At 34.2% G+C, this 27,013-nt stretch overlaps 1 protein-coding gene across 1 annotated transcript in view; it reads right to left on the reverse strand.

The window, feature by feature from the left end:
- The window catches only part of LRRK1 (leucine rich repeat kinase 1), a 154,223-nt gene extending 127,210 nt beyond the window's left edge, over positions 1-27,013 (reverse strand). Inside the window, 2 exon segments of the mRNA XM_074295004.1 lie at positions 18,435-18,640; positions 26,910-27,013. Of these exon segments, the coding sequence (XP_074151105.1) occupies positions 18,435-18,504 (70 nt within the window). The 5' untranslated portion in view covers positions 18,505-18,640; positions 26,910-27,013.

Below are 27,013 nucleotides of genomic sequence, written 5' to 3' on the forward strand. Positions count from 1 at the left end.
GTCAGTCTCTTGCTTTAGCCATGAGGGACAACAAGTGGGAGAGAAGCAGAGAATTGGGCAGGATGCACATGTGCCCCAAGAACAGCCATTACGTCAATAAATGTTGCTACAGGATTCAGCAGCCTCTTGGAAATCCTCATATTCCACACTCCGCATATTCTTTTCCCACCCTCTATTTTCCCCTACTCTCTTCTTCCCCTTCAGGACTATTGAGAACCAGTCTCTATCCAGCCTTGAAGCTACCTCCTCCATGCAGCCCTTTGCCTCTGAGCTTAGGACGAGGCTCTGTAAACTACAGGAATAAATGATCACTCGTCCCCAAGAAATGCCCAACATTTGATTAAGATAGAGAGTGACTATGAGCTTCTTTAAGAAAGACTCTTTTAAGACTTTATGGTATTTTTTGGTTCTCCTGCTTTTGTGTCAAGGTGGCTTTTTTGTATCAATGAAGTTACAGTTGGGGAAAATTGGTTTTGCAAATGCTCAGCAAAGCATACCTATAGATTTAGTAGAACATAAACAAAAAAACCTGTTGAGAAGGCTTTGGATGAATTTTAAAAGTGATGAACTTTGAATCCAAAATTGAATTTGCAGATTCAAAGAAAATGAATGATGTAACAGGTGATATTGTTGATGTAAGACATTAAAAACAATACTGAAGTTAAAGGAAAGCACAGAATTTCTCGTAGACTTCAATGAGTCAATGAAATAGAAAGATGTTTTGGGTGAACTCCATAGAAAATCTGTTACTTTGCAAATGGAAAAGATATAACTTTTTCTGAAGAGGAGAAGGAAGAGCAAAAGACAGATATGACTATGAAACAGTAATAGATACTCTTATTTAGTGCATTTAAAAAAAGATAATATCAATTCAAAGTTGCTCAATGACCAAGGCAGTGGTCCAAATTGTTACAGTAATGGCAATGGTGATGATTTAGAAGTTGGAGATAATTCTGCACCAGCCATATATTTTTTCTCATATAGTTGGACTGAGAAGCATAGAATAAATACTAGAAAAGAGTACTGCTTTAAAATTCAATGAAAAGAAAGAAGTTTAATGTAAATGAAGGAAGAGCAATGGCCACATTGGCCATTTTATTCCAGAACTATACAACATTAGAACTCCAACTGAAATTTGATGTGTCTTTGTTGATGTTGGGTGCATGCAGTGACATCAAGAAAAGCAAGGCTGCTGAGCCTGAGGATTAGGAGGAATAATTAAAACCTCAGTCACAGTGAGGCTGACTGCAGTGATACCAGCAAAGACACTTTTGAGAAAGGGGAAAATGAGCAAAAAAACAAACAAACAAAAACTAAGAGAAACGCTGTTACTCTGTAAATCTTGAGGCTTTTTTTTTTATGGAAATGAAATAGAAAAAGAACTTTTATCTCCTGTAATACCATACTCAGGCACTATACATCCTGAATTACCAAATATAGCAAAGTGAAAAGAAGTTTTGATAGAAATATCAGAAGAAACCACAAAAAGGATTTCAAAATTCAAAGCTACAAGATTGCATCAAAGAAATTAGGCCTGCCTAGAAAATGGAAATTTGCATCTTAAAGAATAGTTTTACAAATTATAAATACCAGTTACATATAATTAGGAGTAATGCATCTTATGTTATTTTAGCAGCAAATTCCCTTTACTTCTTTTCAGTGATATTTTAAAAAATCAAAAATTAACTTTGAATACTTGAATATTTATTTTTGTTAATTTCTTTGTATGCTGTCTGCCAGTACATTTGTCTATGTCTGCCTCATGATGTATTTTTCCAATTTAACAAAAAATAATTTTTTGATATTTGTTTTTTTTTAATTTTGAGTTCCACAGAAGGTTTTGCAAGGGTCATTGCTGAAAAATTACCCATGCATATATCTTGTAAATAAAAAGCTATAATAGTAATAAAAAAATTGAGTTCCAAACTTTCCTTCTCCCTTACTTTCCTAGCTAAGAAGAAAATATATAGGTTATATATGTACCTTCATGCACAATATATTTCCATATTAGTCATGCTGTGAAAGAAAACTGAACAAAAAGCCAAGAAAAAATAAATTTTTAAAATGCTTCCATCTGCATTTATTAGAATTTCTTTTTCCTTTTTTTAAATTTTGCTTTTTATTAATTTTTATAATTTATAATGTTATAATTTTTATAATTATAACATTTTCTTTGACAGTACATATGCATAGGTAATTTTTTTACAACATTATCCCTTGTACTCCCTTCTGTTCCGAGTTTTTCCCCTCCTTCCCTCCACTCCCTCCCCTAGATGGCAGGCATTCCCATATATATTAAATATCTTATAGTATATCCTAGGTAAAATATATATGTGCAGAACCAAATCTTGTTGTTGTTGCAAAGGAAGGATTGTATTTGCAAGGTAAAAATAATCTGGGAAGAGAAACAAAACCAAACCAAACCAAACAAAACAAAAACAAAAAAAAAAACAATGCTCACAGTTTACACTCATTTCCCAGTGTTCCTTTTCTGGGTGTAGCTGATTCTGTCCATCATTGATCAATTGGAATTGGATTAGCTCTTCTCTATGTTAAAGATATCCACTTCCATCAGAATACATCCTCATACAGTATCATTGTTGAAGTGTATAATGATCCCCTAATTTTGCTCGTTTCACTCAGCATCAGTTGATGTAAGTCTCTCCAATCCTCTCTGTATTCCTCCTGTTGGTCATTTCTTACAGAACAATAATATTCCATAACATTCATATACCATAATTTACCCAACCATTCTCCAATTGATGGACATCCATTCATCTTCCAGTTTCTAGCCACTACAAAAAGGGCTGCCATAAACATTTTGGAACATACAGGTCCCTTTCCCTTTTTTAGTATTTCCTTGGGATATAAGCCCAGTAGTAGTATGGCTGGATCAAAGGGTATACACATTTTGATAACTTTTTGGGCATAGTTCCAGATTGCTCTCCAGAATGGTTGGATTCTTTCACAACTCCACCAACAATGCATCAGTGTCCCAGTTTTCCCACATCCCCTCCAACATTCATCGTTATTTGTTCCTGTCATCTTAGCCAATCTGACAGGTGTGTAGTGGTATCTCAAAGTTGTCTTAATTTGCATTTCTCTGATCAATAGTGATTTGGAACACTCTTTCATATGAGTGGAAATAGTTTTAATTTCATCATCTGAAAATTGTCTGTTCATGTCCTTTGACCATTTATCAATTGGAGAATGGCTTGATTTTTTATAGATTAAAGTCAATTCTCTGTATATTATGGAAATGAGGCCTTTATCAGAACCTTTAACTGTAAAAATGTTTTCCCAATTTGTTACTTCCCTTCTAATCTTGTTTGCATTAGTTTTGTTTGTGCAGAAACTAGAATTTATTTTTCAAAGAATATCATATACATGCATTGTTTTGTGTTTAAATCTAAAGTAAGGCAGTTTAGTACTAACTGTGATGTTGTACATACCAAATGGACCATTTTAGATGGATTCAACAATTATATTTCATTACATGCATCAGCATTTTTAAAGACAGTTTTGTATCTACATTAAAAATTTTGCAAATAAATTTCAAAATTTATTTCTTTTCCCTTTCTAATAATTAATTTTATAATGTAACAACCTTTGAGGTAGAAAAACTGTTTCTATATTCCAGAAGGAGGTTTCTTTACTGGGAAAAATGGCTTAAAATTATGAATTTTTAAAAAGATGATTGGTGACTCCTTATCTGGTTTTTCTGCAGTCTAACAAAGTAGAAATAGTACTGAAACATAGTCTAAAGTTGATACTATTGTATAGTTAGGCTCTTGTAAGGATTAGAAAAAGTGACATTTATGGACAAGGAAGATCAAAGGATGAATGAATGAAAGGTTGTGGTTTTGCTTTATCTATAAAAATGCACTACTAAATTTATGAATTTAGAAGAAGAAACTTAGAAGAAAATATCCTCTTTAACCAAAAGGAACAAACATTATCCTCCTAAAAAGAAATTCCTGAACTAGTTGAGAAATATTAAACAGAAAAGATTAAGAAAAGGGAATCACACTACTGCAAATTACTGAATAAGTAAATAAAGAGTGAATTTCTCATTTACAGCCAAATTTACTTTTGAGATATAATGTATAAGATCCATTTAATGGATAAAGTATGACTGTGCTCCATACATCAAGTTTAAAAAGACAATAGGGTCTTCTCAGTAAGCTCCATGATCATTAAGAAGAGATCAGTATAATAATGCATTAAAAGAATGCTTGCTGTCCATACTATGACATATGGGATGCATACATATGTATATATGTATATATGTGTATAAGTATTTATGCCTGTGTGTATATGCATATACACTTAGAGATACACAAACATGTTATATATGTATATATATATGTGAATATGCATGAATAAGCAGTGTACATTTATATATATATATATAGACACATGTATACATGTATTTTATGCATTTATATAGCTATATGTCTCTATCTATATCTAATATGCACTGCAACTAGGAAGAAATTGACTCAAAAACAATTATGAGCAAAGCATCAAAGAAAAACAAATCCTGGACACAAATTCAACCAAAATTCTTGCAAGAGTTAAAAAGCAAAATTTTTTTTTAAAGTTCTAAGAAATATTTTTAAAACCAGTGGTAAAATTTTTAAAAGGTGGGAGGGGCATGAATGAAAACTATAGAAAAAATCTAGAGGGAGAGGTAAGAGTTTGGAATAATTGATATTAAACTACCTAAAATAACGAGTTGACACTGGTTAAAAAAGAATACATTTATCATCCCTTTCCTTCTAGATCTTTAGATGAGATACATACACCTTAAAAGTGAGTCTAGTATTAGGAAAACAGAGAGACATAGGAAAAAAGAAAGGATTTAATTCAATTCAGTTCTATGCAAAGTATTTGCCAAAGGCTTATAACCTAAAAACATTAAAGAAAGAGGAAGAAGATCCATATTTACAAAAAATACTTACAGTAGCTTTTTTATTACAGGAAAAAAAACTGGATACTAAGGAGGTACCCATCAAATGCAAAATAGATGAATATGAAAATATTGAAATATTATTGTGCTGTAAGTAATAATGAAAGGATGAATGGGTTCAAGGAAAACTTGGAAAGACAATTACTATGCTGAGAAAATTGAGAAAACCAGTGGTACAATGTATATAATAACTTTATATAACTTAGAAAGGCTTAAGAATTCTGATCAATACAATGAATAATCATAATTCCAAAAGATCCATGATGACTTGGTAAGAAAGTCAAAATATTTTAAATTGAGAGTGGTAAGTGATAAAAAAAATAATGGTTGTTAACTGAAAAATCAAATAAAAAGAAAAAGGCCCAAATATTTCCCCACAAAATCTCTAGGAAGGAAGACTGTTAAAAAAAAAAAAAAAGTCAATTCTGCTGAGATCACTTGTAATCCTTACCCCACTTCTCAACTATAATCCAATGCATTAAACACGGGAGTTTGAGATGACTAAATGACAATGTTGCTTCTGAAATATTAAAATGGATCCTATTCATAAGTGCAAGATGTGTTCTAACACAGAAGTGAAAGTTTACTCTAAAGTTCCCTTGACATTTCTCATCCTCTAGAAAAACTGGTTCTTTAAGTGATTATCAGCATTCCCAGTGACTTTTGCTCTTCAGAAGCAAAGTAGTGTGTGGTTGAGAACAAGTTCCAAGCTGAACCAAACCCAGTTTTATTGTTTTTCAAATACATAGCCCTCATACCTACAGTTGAACTTCCCTCCTCAAGCAAAATAAGCTTCTTCAAAGTTTTAATAAATAACTTGGGCTACTTAGCTGCATTTTTTTTCAAGAGTGCTATTCTGATGATTTCAACAGACACTATGAACATACCAAGAATACTTGGGCTAAATTTATCAGGATTTCCTTTGCTCTCCCAAACCTGAATCACTGCCGTCCTTCACTGTTTTTCCATGACTTGCCTAAAATAAATATGGAATTGAATTTTTTAAAAAGGATACCTCATGATTTTTCTGTGAGTACTTGCAACCAAATGATTATAAAAAAGCAGAAAAAATGAGACTTCTGATCTCTTTTTTTTTCTCACAGAGTAAAAGAAGAAAATAATGAGGAATGGTTAATGAATAATTTCCAAGTGGAAGTTTAGAAAAATCATCATGCTTGTCATTTGTATTTTTTTAAATCTGTATTTGCAACTCTGTAGAAGATACTATTTATTTCAAATTCTGAACAAATATTCTCTCCCTTTATGCTCACTTATTCCCTTTAATTGTTTATCATGTGATAAATTTAAAAGTATCAGTACAAGCAAAAGCTTCCTTTGAACCCACTTAAATTTTTTTTTCCCCTGAGGCTGGGATTAAGTGACTTGTCCAGGGTCACACAACTAGGAAGTGTTAAGTGTCTGAGACCACATATGAACTCAGGTCCTCCTGAATTCAAGGCTGGTTCTCTATCCACTATGCCACCTAGATGCCCCTTTTTTTCATTTTTTCCCCACTTACATTTTTAAAAATGAATTTCAATCCATAAAAAGACATAACTTTCCAGTCAACCCTCCAAATTTTCCTTGGGATTCTTTATCCTTTCACTTTACTTTTTATGGTCACAATTAGTTTCTCACCTTTTTTTTTTCATTTTTCATAGTATCTTTACAATTCTAGAATTTAATAAATGCTTATTCTGGCACTAGGAATAAAAGACAAAAGAAAAATACTTGGTCTCTAGGTGTTTAAGTTTTTCATAGAAGGGGAAGGAGAAGGAAAAGGAGAGGATACATGATAATTTGAGGGAGGAGGAAACAGAAAGTAAGAGGACCAGCAAAGGCTTTCTGGAAGAGAAGTTGTTTAAATTGAATCTTGGAAGAAGGAAGCTAAAGATTCTGAGGCAGAGATGAGGAAGAAGTGCAGGCCAGGCAAGGAAGATAAGCCATGACAAAAAAAAAAAACAGACAAAAAAACACTTGGTCAGTTTAGATGGAACACAGAGTATGTGAATGGGAGTCCACTGAATTGTCTGAAAAAATAGTTTCAAGTCATATTCTGAAGCAATTTAAATGACAAGTTGAGGAATCTGTATTTTATCCTATGAGCAATAAGGAGCCACTAATGATTATGTAAGGCAGTGCTATGGTCAGACCAATACTTTAGGATGATTATATAGGCAGCTAGATAGATGTGGTAAAAGCTTGAGTTGGCTTCTGAAGCAATTACAACAGCTATGACAACAGTCTGCCCCTAAAACTAGGTATTTTACACACCTGGTGGCTTGAACTCTAAAAGGTTTAGCCTTAAGGCAGGAAAAATAGGATGAAGTCATTTTCAGAACTTTAACAGCCAGCAAACCACTTCCCACATTTCCAGACTTGGTGACTAGGAAAGTTGTGGTTTATATGCTTTTTTATTCCTAGTGCTCTGTTTTTAATGTTTCATTGTTAAATTAGTTTTTAATTGGACTTATGATTCAAATTATGAATTTAAAAAAAGTTGCAAGCCCATTGGACTAGGATAAATTTTGATTTAGACCATTCCTTTCAAATTTATGGGCAGAGATATGTTTCTTTTTTGTTTGTTTTCATTTTATAATGACATCATGGTTAAATTCTCTTTTTTAAAAGTGGGGGAAAGGTATTGTTAAAGAAGGATGACTGGGATGATGGACTGCTTAAAAAGAAAGTTTCCCCCAAGTGGCAAAAAACTCTTTTGTTGAATAAGGAGAACTTTTTTTTTCTTAAAGGGGATAGTTTCTATTAAGCCTAATCTGAATAAATCCAAGTAGGATTACTAGAACATATTATTAGAGGAAGCAGAATGCTGGAAGCATAGTTAGGTTCTTACTTTCATTATTAGAAAACCTGTATTGCCCCAAACAAGGAGAGAGAACATACCTTATCTTTAAGGAATAAAAAATTAAGAGGTAGAAGCAAATTCATTTTTAATTTTAAAAAGGTATTGAAGTCAGAAGACAGGGGAATGGATCTATTGATTATCTGAGAGAAAAAGTCAATATTAATGCAGGCAGGGACCAATAAACTACAAGAGGGAAGTGTGCTTTCTGATCAATAGCCTTTTCCAGAAAATGCTCCTCAAATCCTATCGAACTGAGAGTTATAAAATATGAAAATAACAACAATAATCACCATTGGGAATCAGAGCAAGTGATTAAAAAAAAAGCCTCAAGTTTATCTTCTTATAACTTGACTCTCTTCTTTCCCCATTAATACTTCTAGGGAGTGTGGCTTTTAGTAAATGGTAGAATCGGTGAATTTTAAATTGAAAGTTCTTGGGCAGTTAAAACAAAAAATTTAAACAAGAATTTTTAAAAAAATCTTAATAGAGATCTGTTCTAATGGAGGAGATTTAGATGATTTCTAAATTGCAAAATGTCATTTATTGAGGGAATAAATGGGCAAAATTGCTTGTTTTCACAAAATTAGTAGAATCATTTAGAGGCTTCTTTAGAGGAATTTTTATTCCTTTTCAGGGGGTACAAAATGGGGAATTTTGCATATTTGGCCCCATAAATTGAAGGGGTGTGTGTGTGTGTGTGTGTGTGTGTGTGTGTGTGTGTGTGTGAGAGAGAGAGAGAGAGAGAGAGAGAGAGAGAGAGAGAGAGAGAGGTGGAGAGAGAGAGAGAGACTCTTTAAGAGACTAATTTGATGGGTTGGATTTACGAACTGCCTGCTTTAGAAGCAATTCAGGTCCATGCTATTTTGAATGGAAACCCTTTGAATAGAACCAAGATTTAGGTATTAATCTTCAACATCAGATAATCATACAGGCCTAAGAAAGTAAATTTTGTTGATATTGTTCAGGGGTGTCTGACTCTTTGTGACCCTATGGATTACAGCATACTAGACCCTTCTATCCTCCATTATCTCTTGAAGTCTGTTCAAGTTCATATTTATTGTTTCTATGGCATTATCTATCCATCTCATTCTCTGCTGTCCCTTTTTCTTTTTGCCTTAAATCCTTCACAGTATCAAGGTCTTTTCCAATCAGTGGCAAAATTATGGGGCAAAAGTATTTAAGCTTCAGCTTCAGTATTTGACCTTCCAATGAATAACCTGAATCAATTTTTTAAAGTATTGACTGGTTTTATCTCCCTGTTGTCCAAAGGATTCTCATTCTTTCTCAGTACCACAATTTGAAAAATTGGATTCTACAGCATTCAGCTTTCCTTGTGGTCCAATTCTCCCAGATATACCTTGCTACTGAAAAAAACCATAGCTTTGACTGTACAGATTTTTGTTGATAAGATTTTTGTCTCTGCTTTTTAGTATGTTGTCCAGATCTAGCAGATTTGAAATTAAGCTTTGAGCCAGCTTTTATATTCTCTTTCACTCTCATCAAGAGGTTTCTTAATTCTTCTTTACTTCCTGCCATAGGAGTGGTATTCTCTATATATCTGAGATTGTTACTATTTCTCCGGGCAAATTTAATTTAAGTTTCTGATTCATTCAACTTGGCATTTCCACTTTACATATAAATTAAATTAAAAGGTGGCAATATCCAGTCTTATAGTTGCCCTTTTCCAATCTTAAGCCATTTTTTCCATGTTCAGTTTTAACTGTTACTACTTGATTCACAAAAAAGAACCCTCAATATGATCTGGTACTCTCATTTCTTTGAGGACATGTCACATTTTGTTGTGATCCACATAGTTCAAATGTTTTAGTGTAGCCAGTGAAGCAGAAGTAGATTTTTTTTTTTCTGGAACTCCTTTGTCTTCTCCATAATTCAGTGAATGTTGGCAAATTGGTCTCTAGTTCCTCTGCCTCTTCAAAAACCAGTCTGCTCTCTTTTAGTTATTGTTAGTTCCCATATTGCTGAAGCAGAACTTGCAAAACTTAAACATACCATATAATGAACATTATTGTTTGATAATTTTAATATTCCTTGGCATTGTCCTTCTTTAGTAATGGGATATAAACAGATCTTTTCCAATTCATTGGCTGCTATTGAGTTTTTCAAATTTGCTAGGACTTCAGTAGCATTATCTTTTAGGAATTTAAATACCTCTATTGGCATTCTATCACCCCCATAAGCCTTATTTTAAATAATGCTCTGTAAGTCTCATTTGACTTTATTCTACAGAATATCTGGCTCCAATTCAGTAACCACCTTATAGTGGTTATTGGTGATGTTAAGATCTTTCTTGTGTAGTTCTTTTGTATATTTTTAGTACCTTTTCTTAATCTCTTCTGCTTCTTTCAAATCCCCACCATTTTCATCTTTTATCATACCTATTTTTGCATGAAATATTCTCTTGATATATCTAATTTTGTTCAAGAAATTTCATCTTTCCCATTTTATTGTTTTCTCCTATTTCTTTGCATTGTTTAATTAAGAAAACCTTTTAAATATCTTTTTTTCTGTTATTCTCTGGAATTCTGTATTCTATATCTTTCTCTTTCTCCTTTATCTTTCTCTTTCCTCGCTCAGCTATTTGAGAGCCCTTTTGCTTTCTTGCTCCTTTTTTTTTTAAAAAAATACTTCCTTGTGGTGAAAGGGAAAATATATTGGTAAAGTTTATTTGAGAGATTGGAGTAGTTCCAGCAGTTGTCTCAGAAAACAGGGTTAATGTCATGAATAAACTTGTCTAGAGATCACGGACAGAAAGGGAAAAGTTATGATGCTCACTTAGTTCATGTTAGGTAAATAAAGTGATGATACTCTCTTTAGGAAGACTCTTAGGTATGTCTTTTAAAACAATAGGTGGATAAGATGATTGATCATCAATCTGGGGGAGTGATAATAAAAATGTATTGAGGTATGTAAGGCCAGCAAGGATTCTTCTGCTCCACCAAAATTTAGGGCATCTCTGAAAGTCTCATTACCACCCAAAGGTAAATGGCCACACAAGTCTATGCCAAGATTTGAAAACAACTGTTTAAATGAGTTCTCCTAAGGTGAGGACTGAGGTTTACTCTGTAGCTCAGAGTAATTAAAAATTATTAGACCCTCTGAAAGTCAGATGCCAAAGTCACTATGGCTTAGAAAGGAAAGGAGGGGAGAAACAGCACTAAAACACATATAATGGCAGTGGGTTGCTGTTATTCCAAGACTTCTTCTGTGGCTTTGTGGGGTACCCTAAAATGGAATAAAATTCTATAGTAAAACATTCTATAAACAATTTTTTAGATTAAATTAAAACATTTTTCTGTAGATTCAAAACTAGACAGAATTATCCTGTGCTTTTGAAAACCTCTCTAACATGAACCATGTCAAAGTTATGATTCACAACATTCTCAAACAATAGATAAGATTCCACTGTGAGTTAGAAAACAGTTACAGGGCTTAGGTAAAAGTTCAGATGTCAGGTATCTTTCAATCACCTTTGTGCTATATTTTGAATATAGAAATACTATTTTTTTTGTTTTTATTTTTTTTGCCACACATAGTTATTAAGTTATTTTATTAAGTATTTCTCAGGAATTGTGCAAGATGTAGATATACATAGTAAGACAACATAGTCCCTCCTTAAGACATTCACAGTCTAAGAAGAGACACAACATGGAAATGATTATGTGCAAACAGGATACATCCAGGAAAAATTGGAGATAACCAACAGAGAGAAATGTTTGAAATGAAGAGGCATCAGGAAAGATTTCTTGAGAAAGGTGGAATTTTAGCTGGAAATTGAAGGAAGTCAGGAGGCAGAGATGAGGAAAAATATTCCAGAAAAATTTTGTTTTACATGATTGCGCATATATAACATGTCAAATTGTTTACTATCTTTGAGAGGGATAAAGGAGAAAAGTCGCAACTCAAAATTTTAAAAACATGATTGTTAAAATTTGTCTTTACAAGGAACTGGAAAAAACAAAATACTTTTTAATAAAAAGAAAGAAAAATATTCAGGGGGAGGTAGAGCAGACAGGGAAAATGTCCAGTGTATGCAGATGAAATGACTTATGTGAAGAGCAGCAAGGACGCCAGTCATTAGATACTAAGACCTACCAGTCTGTGGTAGAGATTAAAAGGTAAAAAAGAAGCATAGAAAGCACCATGTTGTGAAGGTCTCTGAATGACAAAGGATTTTATATTTGATCCTGGAGGAGACAGGGAGCCACTGGTATTAACTGAACCATGGGAATGACTGGGTCAGATTTGGGCTTCAGGAGGATTAATTTGACAGCTAAGTGGAGAATGAACTGCAGTGGGAAGAGACTTGAAGTAGAGAGACACCAACTAGAAGCATCATTAAAAATCATGCTTCAGAGGATGATGCTGAGTTCTCATACTCTGCTTTTCTGTGTGGTTGACATTTTATTTTGAAGTTGAGACATACTCAGTGAGCCCAACATCAGCAAAAATATTAACAATAAGCATAAAATTACTTTCAAACTGACTTAATTATTCTCACAGTATAGTCATGCTGAAGAATAGGAGGATCCTAAATTTACTACTGGAGAATAAGTGAAAGAGGGTAGATCGTTAAGTGGTACAGGGAGGATCTGAACCTGGACTGGCTGACTCTAAATTATATACAGAAAATGAATAAGTATTATCCTACTATGTGTCAAAAAGTAGGCACTGGTAATTCAAAGACAACAATAAACAAAATTATGTAGCTAGGGATTCTAAGAGACAGACATCATTATTATTAATATCACATTTATGTTGCATCTAAAAGGTCAATAAAGACTTCTTATAATAACTATCCTGAGATACAGAGAGTACAAATATTATAGTCTTCATTTTACTGATGAGAAAACTGAAGTTTAGAAGAAAAGAGATTTATCCAAAGTTGCACAATTGGTTAGTGGCAGAATCAGGACTTGGATTCCAGTCTATTTTTAGACTTGCATCAAAATGGTCATTTAATCTAATGCTTTTCTTTTAAAGATAAGGACATGGAGACTCAGTGATAATTATAAGAATATCTAGTATTTATGGAGTGCTTTAATGTTGGCAGAGGAAGTTATTCTATTTTAGCCTCACTATGATCCTGGGAGGAAGGTGCTATTACTATCATTTTCATTTAACAGAGGAGTAAACTGAGGCACAGAGATTAAGTGATTTATCCAGGGTCATATCAGTTACTGAAGCCAGATTATAAATTCATGTCTTCTGCCTCTAGATCCAGCATAGAGCCAATTCTGTCACTCGGTGTGCCTCAGGTCACACAATCCAATAGTTACATGCACTCTGGGTTTTTTTTGTTTGTTGTGTTTGTTTGTTTTTCTAGTGGTGATCTATCACCATTTAGACTTTCTTTTAACAAATGACAATCTGTGGTCATAAAAAGAACTAAATACCTACATCCACATGCAGCTGAAATCTCTTTAACAAAATGTCCTTCCCAGCTGTATTAATCATCCAGTCTCTCATTAAAAAAAAAAAAAAAAAAAAAAAAAAAAAAAGCAATAGAATAAATATTTTAAAACATGTACTATGAAGTACACTCAAAAAAAGGCAAGCTCTGGAATCAGATCAGATTTCAAATCCCACCTTTGATGATTATTTGCAATGGGACCTTGGGCAATGCAATGCCCTCTTTTGAGATCACTTACAGCTCTAGATTTCTGGAGTCTCTGTGATCAGCACTGTACTAGGTACCCAATGACCTATAAATGCTATAGACACACCAGAGGCTAGAAAGGAACACACCCTTAAGAAAGGGCACTTTTAGAGATGTGGCCCCTGGACAGGAAGTGAATTATTCATTCTCCTTCCTCCTATTTCGTTGATAATGTTCAACCTGGTTGTTTTCATATTTTAAAGAGCACTATGGCATAAAACACAAGGAAAAGATAAGAGCTGAAGCTTAAGGTCGAGGCAGCAATCATAAAAGATGTTTTATAACTAAAAACAAACAACAACAACCAAAAAACCATCCACCCACCCTATATCACCAGCTAATAGCAGGATTAGGTATACTTCCTATTTTAGTCTGTTATTTCCTACTTCTATTTCAGGAAGGCAGAAGCTCACTACTGCTCCAGAAGCTCAAGCTACCTTAGTTTGTAAGAAATAATCTTGGGCACTTGCATTTTAAAAAGCAAAAATGGGCACTAAAAAAAATACTTAAGGATTTGGGGTTCTCTGGATGGAAAGTTTCTTTTCTATTTTTATTTCTTCTTTTGAAGTTATGCTCTATATAGTATTTACATTTTGGTAGCATATGAATGTCACGGTTTTTTTTTTTTATTCTTTAGGCCATTGGTATAAATTTTAGCAACACTGGATATAATGCAGAAATGCTCAACCTTTTCTGTGCTATGTATCCTTTGGACAATCTGATAAAACTTATGGACCTCTTCTAGGAGAAATGCTTTTAAATATGTAAAACAAAATACATAGGATTACAATAAGAAGCCAATAGAATTATCAAAATAATTTATTTAAGTTCTTAAAAATGAGGTTAACTCCTGACTTAAAAATACACAAATCATGTGGACACAAAGAAATGAGAAAGGAGAACTCAAAAATTATCTAGAGTATATAGAGTTGAAGAATTCCAGAACTCAAAGGCAACTCATATATCATCCAATCTAATCCCTTATTTCACAGATAATGAAAATAAGGGCTGAAAGTCTATGGGGTTTGCCCAAAGTCACAAGTCTAGTTGATGGTAGGGCTGGGCTACAACTTGCATCTTATGGTTAACTGTGTTCTGCTCTTTCCTCCTCAACATAACATAAAACATATAACTTATCTGCCTTAATCTCTGATGGATCAGGCTGGATGTTTCTCTAGTTTGAGTCACTTGGATAATTGTCCCAATTCTTTACTTGACTTTGTGTGTGTAATCACAACCAGAGAGACAGGTTTTTCTCAAGTTGACTGGTGTTTCACTACATTAAGAAGGCTCAGTTCTCCTAATAATATGTTTGTTGAAGGAGATTTCTTAGTCCCATTATCAACATTTCATTTACTCTAATTTCACATTTATAATAATATGTTTCATCCAACACACACCCTAGTTTCAAAGGGTTCTCATTTTCACATATACTTCACAAAAGCCCAAGAAATGTTTTTCTTTTCTATGGCATGTATACATATTAGCTGACTTGTCTAATAGATGATGCTAATAAGGGTGAGGTCAAGGGTTTGGTCTTAAGATGGATTTAGTTTTTAATTAAATTTAGAAAAAAAAAGAATTATGCACAAACCACAGAGATAAGTCCTAGTACCCTTAAAGTAGCTTAAAGTCTGTATGGGGGTATTGAATTCTTATATTATTTTAATGGAGCCAGACTCCCTCCATCTAGTACAAATTACAATTTTCTCAGAGTCAGGATGTCTAGTTTATTAAGTAGAACCTGCTACAATTCATTCTTTGCAGAAATCCTCTTAAGTTCCATCAAATGAACTAGAGATTCTGATTATCTGACTGGCTCATCTACTTTTCCAGGAAGATTTATGGAAGTGCAAGAGTTAGCAAATTATGGGAATAATACCAGTATTGAAGAAAAGGACTTCCAATTATTTTCTCCTATTAATTCTGGACTCAGCTCATTCATGTAGGCAATATGCATTTTTTTAAACATATTTTCTTTTCCCAGGTTGGATGGTTAAACCAATACTCTTGAATTTCAATGAATTTCACTAAAATACATACATACATATATATATATATATATATATATATATATATATATATATATATATATATATATATGTATATATGTATATGTGTGTGTGTGTGTGTTAGTGTTCTGGGGTTCAGAATTCTGTGGAGAATGATTGAAAGAGTAGAAGCATTACTATTATAATAAGCCAGGCAGACAGTAATGAAGGCTGTGGTTGGATAAGGATGAGACATTTAGAGGAGCAGAATTAAAGGAGCTCATTTCCAATAGTTTCCATTTCCTCAGTGAAATATGGTTCATGAGTTTTAAGTATAGCTATGGGAAAATGGAAGCGTATGCTTAGGGACTGAAGAAAGAGGAAAATGTCTAGAGCTTTCCCTAGGAAATGTGATTTACTGTTGTCTAGTTTCAGTTGTATCTAGGAAAAGTGATAAGGAGTCTGTAAGAGTATATTAGATGGACTACTGAACTCTAGTAATCTGGGAAATGTCACTGTGTCATATTTATGGTGATGAAAACCAGCTCATTTTTTTTTTTATTTTCTCCAAATTTTCTCTTAGCTTTGTTCTAGTGCTTTTAACACACCTCTATTGGAATTCTTTGAAAAAAGTTGAAAATGCCATACAAAGAAAAAGTCATTTATGCGCAAGATTATGATTTTATCACAGATTAACATGTGAAGAGACAAATGGCAAAAAAATTGATTTCAAAATTACTTAATGCTAAAAATGTTTTAATTAAAGTTTTTTTAAAAAATTACTCATCCTGTAATTTATTGATTCTAATGCATGCTACCTTTTAGTAATTAAAAAAAAAAAAAAAAAACGGATCAGGTTCTCCTAATCCACATAGAGATTCTTCTCAGGATTATAACTTAGGCATAGTTTATATTCCTGAGTGTAAACATTAACGGTGATTAGAGAAGGAAAGGGTGAAAAATTACACCATTGAGTTCAAAGAATTAGAATGTAAATGGCTTAGTCTATACAAATTTAGCACCTTATTTGGATGAATCTGTGTGGCCAATTTTCTATTTATGTGTTAGCACAGTGTTCTGTAGAAAGTAAGCTCTTAATGAATTCTTCATCCATCCACACATTTATTATCCTGTGCAACTTTTGGTTACATCTTCCCAAAAATCCTTCCTAGAAGATTCATCCAACAAGATGGAAGTTTTCTATTTATTCTTTTGATTTTTCTGATGTAATAATGTAGCATTAACCAGCAATTACCTTTTATTCTTAACACATGATTGGCTCATCTTTTCTAATCTTATTTTTGAGGGAAGAAAGCCAACAAGTCTGAACCTATGATGACATCCATAAAGAGAATGCCATGGTAAAGAAGTTCCTTCTTCAAAATGCACATCAGCAACTGTTCTGCAATTCAGTCTTGGTCATTTGAACCACTGAAATGGTAAGTGACCTACCTAAGGTCACACATTAATATATGTCAGAGAACACACTTGAACTCAGATTTTCCTGGCTCTAAGGCCAGGTTTTAATGCATTATCTTGTGCTGCGTTTCCAGGGACACATTTCTTCAATAATGTTCTCAAGCAAAACTTAATATTTCACAGTCTATTTAAACCATTCTATAATATAATATATAATGTCATTAGTAATTATCAATATGTTATAAAATATGATATATAATTATAGTTTATTTAAATAATCTTTCTATTGTTCTTTGAGCTTTTGATCATTTCATTCCTTCACCTCTTTTGGAAAGCCTCAAAACCTATGAATAATAGGTCATTAGCAATACCCAACTATAACTACATCACAAACACAACACAACACTTTAGTACTAAAAAGAGATGAGAAAAGAGTTTTCAATAACATGTCTATTCCTGATGTTAACTTCCTTCATGGTAGAAGTGGGAGTGTGGATGGAAGGGGTGGGATGGAGTTAGTGGTGATAAAGATTGTTTATTCCTCTACCCATTTATGTGCAATTCTTTAAGTAAGAAAAAGTGTGTGTGTGTGTGTGTGTGTGTGTGTGTGTGTGTGTCTGTCTGTCTGTCTGTCTGTCTGTCTGTCTGTCTCTGCTGGGGGGGCAGGGTTGTGTGGTGGTTGTTGGTTTTTGTTTTTTTTTCAGCACTTGGTTCCTTAGTGGAAGAGCAACTTAAGTGTTGAAAGCTTTTCTTCCTTCTGGGCCAACAGGACTGACCAATTAATTAACTGTTTGATAAGGGAGTTAAGTGTCAAATAAGGATAATAATCCTTTTCCCTCTCTATATCAAAGAGTCATTATATGGGAAAGAAAAATGAAATCTGTGAAAACTTACTTTAAAAGTGTTAAAAGCACTAAATATAAAATTTTGTATTTCTGTTTCATTCTGTTCCAATACCACATCATTGACTAACACTAATGAAGAAAGATTTACAATAAACAAACTTTTAAAAATATGAATGTTTAAAACTTTGGGACAATTCACTGTGGGGCAGATTTTCTACTTTTTATAATTTATGTTTATAGAGGAGCTGACATTAAATATTAGATCATATATTCCTATGTCATTAATATGAATTTTACCAAAGCATACTTTTATGATGAAAAATAATTTTTGATCTTACTTTCATTAATTTTAAAAGAAAAATTAAATCAAACCAAACCATGGTATAATATAAAAAACCATGGTCTTGGAATGAGAATCCCAGCTCCTATACTTAATAGATACAGGACTCTGAACAAATGACAATCTGTTGAACTTGGACCCCAGTTTTTTTATTTGCAAAATAGTGATGTAATAGTATTTAATCTATCTGTCTCACAAGATAGTTGGGAAGAAACCCACTTTAAAACATTAAACAAATTACATAAATGAGCCATTATTATGTTGCTCAGACCTCTGACTTTACAGGTAGGCCTGTTTTTAAACTGTCCTAAATTAAAAAAGACTTACCATGCTGGCCTTGGTCCATGATGTGCTCTTGGCCTACAGCAGATGCCTCAATACCCACACACCAGTACATTCTGGGTTGCAGTTGTGAAACTCTGGTAATCCAGTTTCTGAAGCAGCCCAGTCAGTGATCACCATCTGCACAGCTTGGAGGATGGGATTCAGTATGGAAGCAAGATGTCATTGTGGTTGAGAAGAAATCTTGTTTGCTTTATTGGAGGGGGAAAAAAAGAAGTTTTAAAATGATCATATCTTTCTCCATTCTTATAAATCTTTAAAATAATTATTTCTTTACATGGCCCCCTTCTTTCCTCCAATGACCTTCACTTTCACCTACTCTAGCTAAGCCCCTGCGAATTGGTTGAAAACAAGCAGTTTCCCTCAAACTTCTCAATCAACAGGATTATCATCCAGTATGTATATAATGTGCATACAAAGAGAGTTTGTAAATTTTGATCAACACTATGACCTACCACAAATCCAGAGGATTCTTGATAAAATATACCGACTACTTCCTGATAAAGGTGATAGACATAGTGCATAGTTTGTTTTGTTCTTTTGTCATGGTCTATGTAGGAATTTGACTCTTAACAGAGCTTATCTTACTTTTTAAATACATTAAATGAGACAATATTTGTAAATCATTTAAGCACAGTGACTAGCAAAGAGTAGGATTTTAAGTAAATACTTGTTCTTCCTCCTTCATTTACTTTAATAAGGACGGAGGAGTTATGAAAAAAAAATTGAAAATAAAATAGGGTTAGCTAGAAGGTGCAGTGGATAGAGTACTGGTCCTGAAGTCAGGAGGACCTGACTCCAAATCTAGCCTCAAATACTTAACACTTCCTAGCAGTGAAACCCTAGACAAGTCAGTTAACCCCACTGGCCTCGGCAAAAAATAAAAATAAAAAAAGATTTAATTAAGGAAATAAATTTTATAATTTAAGAAATGATACTTATATATTACTTATACATCATATGTTTATATATATTTATATTATGTGATCATAATATAAATACAATAATAATAAAGATAATAAAATATAGAATAAGAAAATAAATGTATAAGCATAGGGTTTAAAGATTTTATTTTCTTTCTTTCTTTCTTTTTTTTTTTTGCTAAGTCAATTATTGTAGTTAAGGGACTTGCCCAGGGACACACAGTTATGACATGTTAAGTGTCTCAGACTACATTTGAACTCAGGCCTCCTGATTTCAGGGCTAGTGTTCTATGTACTTTCCCATCTAGCTGCTCTTCCTGCCCTTTTCTAATTAATAAGTTGCCTTAAAATTTAAACTCTTAAAACTGGGAATTATATTATATTTATTTACAACATATGCCACTAGAGAATAGAAAGTTGTACCTGGAATCAGGAACATCAGGGTTCAAATAACTCTGGGGAGAATGAGGGCAAATCATTTAATCTTTCAGTGCTCCTGAAAACTCACCAAAATTTACAAAGGAGCTAGTATTGGTGAACAGAGTTCCCTATAATTAATGAAATTATAATCCCAGTCTCTATACCTATTTATCTCTGATGAAGAAATGATCTCCCTTGCCAAAGATAACCTTTCTTGATCCTATGCTCTCACATCTTCTTCAGCAAAATGCCCCCCACTATCTTCTTTCCTAACCTTCAATCTTTTCCAATGTACCAGTCCTTTCCCTGCAGTGCCTACAAACAGGCTCTAAAAGTCTCTGTGGCTCTTCAAGAGCTCTTCCTTTTTTCACTTCCAAATAGATTGTAAACTCCCTTGAGAGCAGGGACTTTTGCCTCTTTTTTATCTTCAGCATATTCAGTGCCTGGGACATACATAATAGTACTTAATAAATATTTATTGCTTGATTGATTTATAACCCTCCCAGATTTGGCTCTGAACTTATCTTTCTCCAACATTATTAATGATCTTTTAGCTGTTAAACTGATGGTCTTTTTTCAATATACATCCTTCTTGATCCTTCTAAATCACTTGCCATGATTGACTATCTTCTCATCTGGAATATTCCCTTTTTTATGAGTTTTCCTTGTACTATTTTTTCTTAGTTCTCCACCTACTTGTCTAATTACTTTTTGGACTTCTTAACTGACTTCATATTATTTCATGATTCTTAATTATGGCTGTATCTCTGGGTCCTGGGTGCTCTTCTTTCCTCTATACTCTTACTTGTATTTATTTTATATGAATACCTATTGCCTTCTACTAATGGATTATGTGGTTTTACTTTAAAAATTGTTTTTCTTTCATATCACAGATTTTAATAAAGGCTTAATAATCAACTGATACTAGTTCTGCACTATACCTAGTATACTGTGTCTTTAACAATTATTAAGTAACACAGCTGTGAAAATTTGTCCAACAGACTTCATGACAGTACTTATAAGCACTGAAGATTAAATAGCCATAAGCACTCAGCTCATATTATGAATATTATCTACCACTGCATTCCTTAAAGACCTTAAGAGTACAATGAGTTGTTTGGGAGGGCACAATCTGAACAAAATTCACAGATAGATGTTAAGTAAGATTTGGCAGTATTTTTAAAAAAAATTTAATAGCCTATATATGAACAATTAGGTAAAATATTTCCTTATTAACCAGTGATCATAAGAAGATTTGAATAAAAGAAAAAAATGAAAGTGAAAAATACTATGCTTCAGTTTGTATTCAACCAAATCAATTCTTTCTCTAGCACCAGATAGTATTGTTTCATCATTAGTCCTTTGGGATTGTTTTGGATTATCGTATTACTGAGAAAAGCTAAATTATTCATGGTTCTTCATCAAAAAATACACTGTTATTCTATACAATGTTCTCCTGGTTTTGTTCACTTCATTATGTATCAGTTCATGTTTTTCCAGGTTCTTTTGAAATCATGCTATTTGGAACTAGACTCAAAAAGTTATCAAACTGTGCATATCCTTTGATCTAGCAGTCTTTCTACTGAGCTTATAAATCAAAGAAATTTTAAAGAGGGGAAAGGGACCAGGATGTGCAAGAATGTTTGTGGCAGCCCTTCTCGTAGTGGCCAGAAACTGGAAATTGAGTGAATGTCCATCAATTAGAGAATAGCTGAATAAATTATGGTATATGAAGGTTTGGAATATTATTGTTCCATAAGAAATGACTAGCAGAATGAATTCAGAAAGGTTTGGAGAGACTTACATGAACTGATGCTGAGTGAAATGAGCAGAACCAGGACATCATTATGCACTTCAACAACAATACTATATGAGGATCAATTCTGATGAATGTGGCTCTCTTCAGCAATGAGATGATTCAAACCAGTTCCAAATGATCTGTAATGAACTGAACCAGCTACATCCAGAGAAAGAACACGGGGAAATGAATGTGGACCACAACATAGCATTTGCACTTTCTGTTGCTGTAGTGTTCCTGTTTGGTTTTCTGGAGGTCTTGGGAGCAGCTTTCATTTCAGTAGCGTAATCACCACAAGAATAGCCAGATGTTAAAGTCCAAAACCTTTATTATCTCCTTCACAGTCTAGTTTCCTTGCCTGGGGCCCGGATCAGTTTTCTGGAGAGCCTTTGAGATTGGGCTTGGTCTGGGGGGGAGGGGTAGTGCAAGAGCCCAGTCACCAAGGTGCTGTGAGATAAAGTGAATAAATCTGGCTCTGAGTCCAAGGCTGAGTTGGTCCCAGCTTATATGCTGTACACTGAGTATAAACCAATCATTATATCACTGAGAAAGCATTATTTGTTGTAAGATTAAATCAATCATACTGAACTTGGAGAATTATTAATCACCATGCTAAACTAGATAACCATTGTCTCATCAATTCCACTGAGTTAGCACCTTATAAGAATCCTTGTTTTAGTGTTCTGGCCCACCCACATGTTGTGGTTTGCTTGCAGTTTTATTTTTCTTCCCACGTTATTTTTATCTTATTTCTAAATCCGATTTTTCTTGTGCAACAAGATAACTATAAATTTGTATACATATATTATATTTAATATAGGCTTTAACATGTTTAACATGTATGAAACTATCTGCCATCTAGGGGAGGAGGTAGAGGGAAGGAAGGGAAAAGTTGCAACAGAAGTTTTTGCAAGGGTCAATGTTGAAAAATTACCTATGTATATGTTTTGTCAATAAAAAGCTATAATAACAATAATAATAAGAAATTATGCTGCTTGTCACTTCTTATAACACAATAATATTTCATTACAATCATATACCACAGTTTGTTTAACCAACTGATGAGTATCCCTTTGATTTCCAATTCTTAGCTGCCACAAAAGAGCTGCTATAAATATTTTTATATTCCCCCCCCCTTTTTTTTAAATATATATCTTTAGGATATAGACCTAGCAATGGTATTAGTGGAGCAAAGAGAATCACAGTTTTATAGCCCTTTGACCAAAATTCTAAACTGCTCTCCAGAATGGTTGCATCCACTCACAACTTCAACAATGTATTAGTATCCCATTTTTCTCTCATCCCTTGAACATCCAATATTTTCTTTTTTTTATCATATTAGCCTCTCTGATATGTATAAGGTAGTATTTCATAGATGTTTTTATTTACATATCTCTGATCAATAGTGTCTTAGAGCATTTTTCCCCCATGACTAGTCGTGGATTTGGCAGTATTTTAAAATGAAGAGGGAAATATATGAATATGCACCAGGGATGTTAGCTATCTAACATGTTGGAGCCCAAGGGGTGTGTGTGTGTGTGTGTGTGTGTGTGTGTGTGTGTGTATGTGTGTGTGTGTGTGTGTGTGTATGTGAGTTTATGGAGGGGGGCAGTTTCAGTAGGATAGAAAAAGGTGGGGAGAGATTGTAGGTCCGGCAAAGATTTAACCAAGAAGTATTCACTCTACAAAAACGAATCTTTAAAAAAAAAATCTCATGGGGGTTGGGTTTAGGGGAGACATGTAAATGGGACTAAAACTATTATAAATAATAGCCTTCAGCCTGAAGAGACTTACATGAACTGATGCTAAGGGAAATGAGCAGAACCAGGAGATCATTATACATAGCAACAACAAGACTATAAGATCAATTTTGATGGATGTGGCTCTATTCAAGAATGAGATGATTCAGGCCACTTCCAATAGTCTTGTGATGAAGAGAGCCATCTGCACCCAAAGAGAGGATGTAGGAACTGAGGTTGAATCACAACACAGCATTTGCACTCTTTTTGTTGTTATTTGCTTGCATTTTGTTTTCTTTTTCATTTTTTTTCCTTTTTTGATTTGATTTTTCTTGTGCACCAAGATAACTGTATAAATATGTATACATATATTGGATTTAACATACATTATATTACTTGCCAACTAGGGGAGGGAGTGGGAGAAAAGGAGGGAAAATTTGGAATACAAGGTTTTGCAAGGGTCAATGTTGAAAAATTATCCATGCATTTGTTATGAAAATAAAAAGCTTTAATAATAATTTTTAAAAAACCCTGCTACTAAATATTTACAATTATATCATTAAGTAACAGTAATCTAAAAATTTTTAAAGTTTGCTACCTCTATAATGTTTTCCCACCTTTTTATTTTTATTTATTTTTTGGTGAATTTGAAATTTAACTTCTGCTAAAAAGCCCCAACACATGCTGTTCCCTTTTTTTGCTTTCAGTTTCTCTATGAAAATCATTTTTATAATATTTGGCCAACAGAGCAACTTAATAGTCACAATTTTGTCTATTTGCTAAATAGAAGACATGAGGTGTAGCAACTCAAGCTTTGCTCAATATTGGCCTTCAAACAGATCTCTGCTTCTTCATGGATCTCCTTATCTTTAGGTTCTTGACATAATGAAATTTCTAAATTGGGAAATTATTTTATATTAGAGATGACAAATAGTAGGCATTTTCCCTTCTTAGACAAAGTTTGCTATAAAATCTTTGTTTCTTCAAAATTCCCTTCATCTTTAGGTCCCAGCTGTGATCAAATTTCTAAATTATAAAATTAGCTTAGAAGAGGCAAATAGTGAAATTTTCCATTTTTCAGCCAAAGGGTAGTTTCCAAGCTTTTCCCACCTATATAAATGCATGAAGCTTCCAAGATCTTTCAAAATAAAAAAGCTTGTACTTTCCTGGTAATTGTATCCACTGTCATTTCATCTTACAAGGTTCAGAAGGCTCAGACTAAAATCAATATTCTCTTTGTGATCTCACATATCCCTCCCACAAAAGCAGGATTGTAATGAAGTAGATTTACTTTAAAGGAGTGTGTTAGGGCCAAAGAAGTAAAACCATAAAATCCTAAGGACATATTCATTGTGACCTTGAGGGGATTTTGGGTTCAGAAAGTTTTTGTAATGGATAATAAAAAAAGAAAAAGCTCTATAGGGTTCTACCTGTCAGCAAAGACTTATAGGGTAGGTCCAGTGATAGAAGATAGGTCTTTTGTGCAAGAACTAGCCCAAATTTGGAGAAATTCATCAGCAACAAATTAGCAGCAAGGTATTGACTTTTGTTGGCAACATCAATTCTCAAAACACTTATCAAATTGATACAAACATACAAATTAACTGATGCAAGGCAATATGTGATAACACTTAAGAATCAGGGCAATTTTTTAAGAAGGTTTGAGGAGAAATAGCTGGTAGTTGGGGGTAAGTGTGTGTAGAGTAGATAAGGAAACTTGGAGGAAACTGCATCTGAATTGGGCCTTTAAAAATGTCAGTAAGTCAAGAGAAATTTCTTATTTTTTATCAAATCCAATAGTTAGAGATGCAAAGGGAGTCCAGCTGGGAGACAAAATAAACAAACAAACAAATAAATAAATAAATAAATAAACAAACAAACAAATAAATAAATAAATAAATAAATAAATAGATAGATAAATAAATAAATAAATAAATAGATAAGTGGACGGATTATAACCCTCTTCCAAATTCAGGGTTAGAAAAATGTTTGTTCCCTACCCCTCCACGCACAAAATTTTCCAAGGCCTTCAAATCCTGACTAGCAGATAAAGAGGGCATCTATAGAGGGATTCTTGTTCATCTGATAAAGCCAACTCCTTAACTTCTAGGCACAGTTACTTAGTGTAGAAACTCTTAACCTTGGGCAAAAACAAAATCTGAGGTATCATAGAAATAAATGGTATTCTCATTAATCTTCCCACATTCCCCAAGAGAGTAATCAGGGTATAGACCACTCAGCTTTTCCTAAAATGTTTAACGAAGGTGGAATGACCTGAAAGTTTATTTTACATATGTAAATTTCTATTAACCAGACACTATTACTTAGATAAATTAAATTCCAAATGCACTTCCTCTCAGAACATCAGGATCTGAAAACCAAATGCTAAAAAAAAAAAAAAAGAAAGAAAGAAAGAAAGAAAAAAAAAAGATATAAAGCTAAGTATTCTGTCTGAAAAGCAAAGGGAAGGTTTGGATGCTACTTCTTTAACACCGCCCTGCCTCTTTCCTTTTGTGTGTATTCCATAAAACACTACTAATCACAATTGCATCTTTTAAGATCTTACTGGAAGACCAGACCATTCAGTTTATCAAATCAAAACTAGGTCCCAAGTCTAGATTCCGAAAGACCATTTTAAATCCTAAAAGTGCCATAACCTGTTTTTGTTGTTGTTTTTCTAGGAAGTGATTTCCCATCCACCCACTTTCACCCCTCCCATTTAGCAATTCCAGACCTATACTGAAAAGAGAAATCAAAAATCGTACACATGGAAGAAAAAAAAAAAAAAAAAAAAAAAGCAAGATGCTTTTGTTTCTGGGCATCTTAGATCAGGGTCCAAAAGAGTCTCTGGGGGCAAATAACCCATATACATTCCCCTTAACATACATTCTTTAAAAGACTGCACGCATAATATTATTTGACTCAGATCAATCAATCGATTAATCAATAAACAATTATTTAGCGCCTTTTATGTGCCAGGCACTGTTTTAAGTTCAGGACATATCGTGGACAGCAGAAGTGACTAGTTCCCCAGAGCAGGAAGTTGGTGCATATCTACGGGAGGAGATGCGAGATCTCAGATTTTCTTCTCACTTTCTGGGTCTTGCTTCATCCCTTCCCCCCCCTCCACCCCGACCTGGTTCCAGATTCCCCGGTCCCCTTAGCAAGCAGCTCCGAGGGGGATGAGTCACTGCAGGAAAATCCCGGCAGCAGAAACAAAGTTTGGATTTCGAAGTCTCCCCCTCGCGCTGCAGGCACCTCGCTCTCTCCCGGGCAGGGGCCAAGGTGAGCAGCACCTGGGAAAAGGTGCGGCTTCCAGCCTGCCAGTCCGTCCACCTCCCAGCCCCAGCCCAGGTCCAGCTCCAGTCCACGTCCAGTTGGGCTCGCAGGGCAGCTAGGGCCGCCCTTCAAAGAGGTGGCCGATCGGAGGAGGCCAGCCCGCGGCGTGGCCTCTCTCTCCCCGCAGGCAAAGGGAGTCCAGGGACCCCGCCCCGCCACCCCACCCCATTCGGAAACTGCGTGGAATGCGTCCTGAAGAAGCAGAAAGCCACGATAAGGGAGGGGTCGAGGAGAAGCTTACCTGATACCCTGGGAGGGGTCCGGGGGGCCCCTGCGCTGCCAGGTGGAATCGGGGCTCAGGGCGACTGCCGCTCCCTCCGTGGGGAGGGAGGGAAGCTGGAGGCG

This window comes from Sminthopsis crassicaudata, chromosome 2 (assembly GCF_048593235.1).
Source record: "Sminthopsis crassicaudata isolate SCR6 chromosome 2, ASM4859323v1, whole genome shotgun sequence".
NCBI classification, from domain to species: Eukaryota; Metazoa; Chordata; class Mammalia; order Dasyuromorphia; family Dasyuridae; genus Sminthopsis; species Sminthopsis crassicaudata.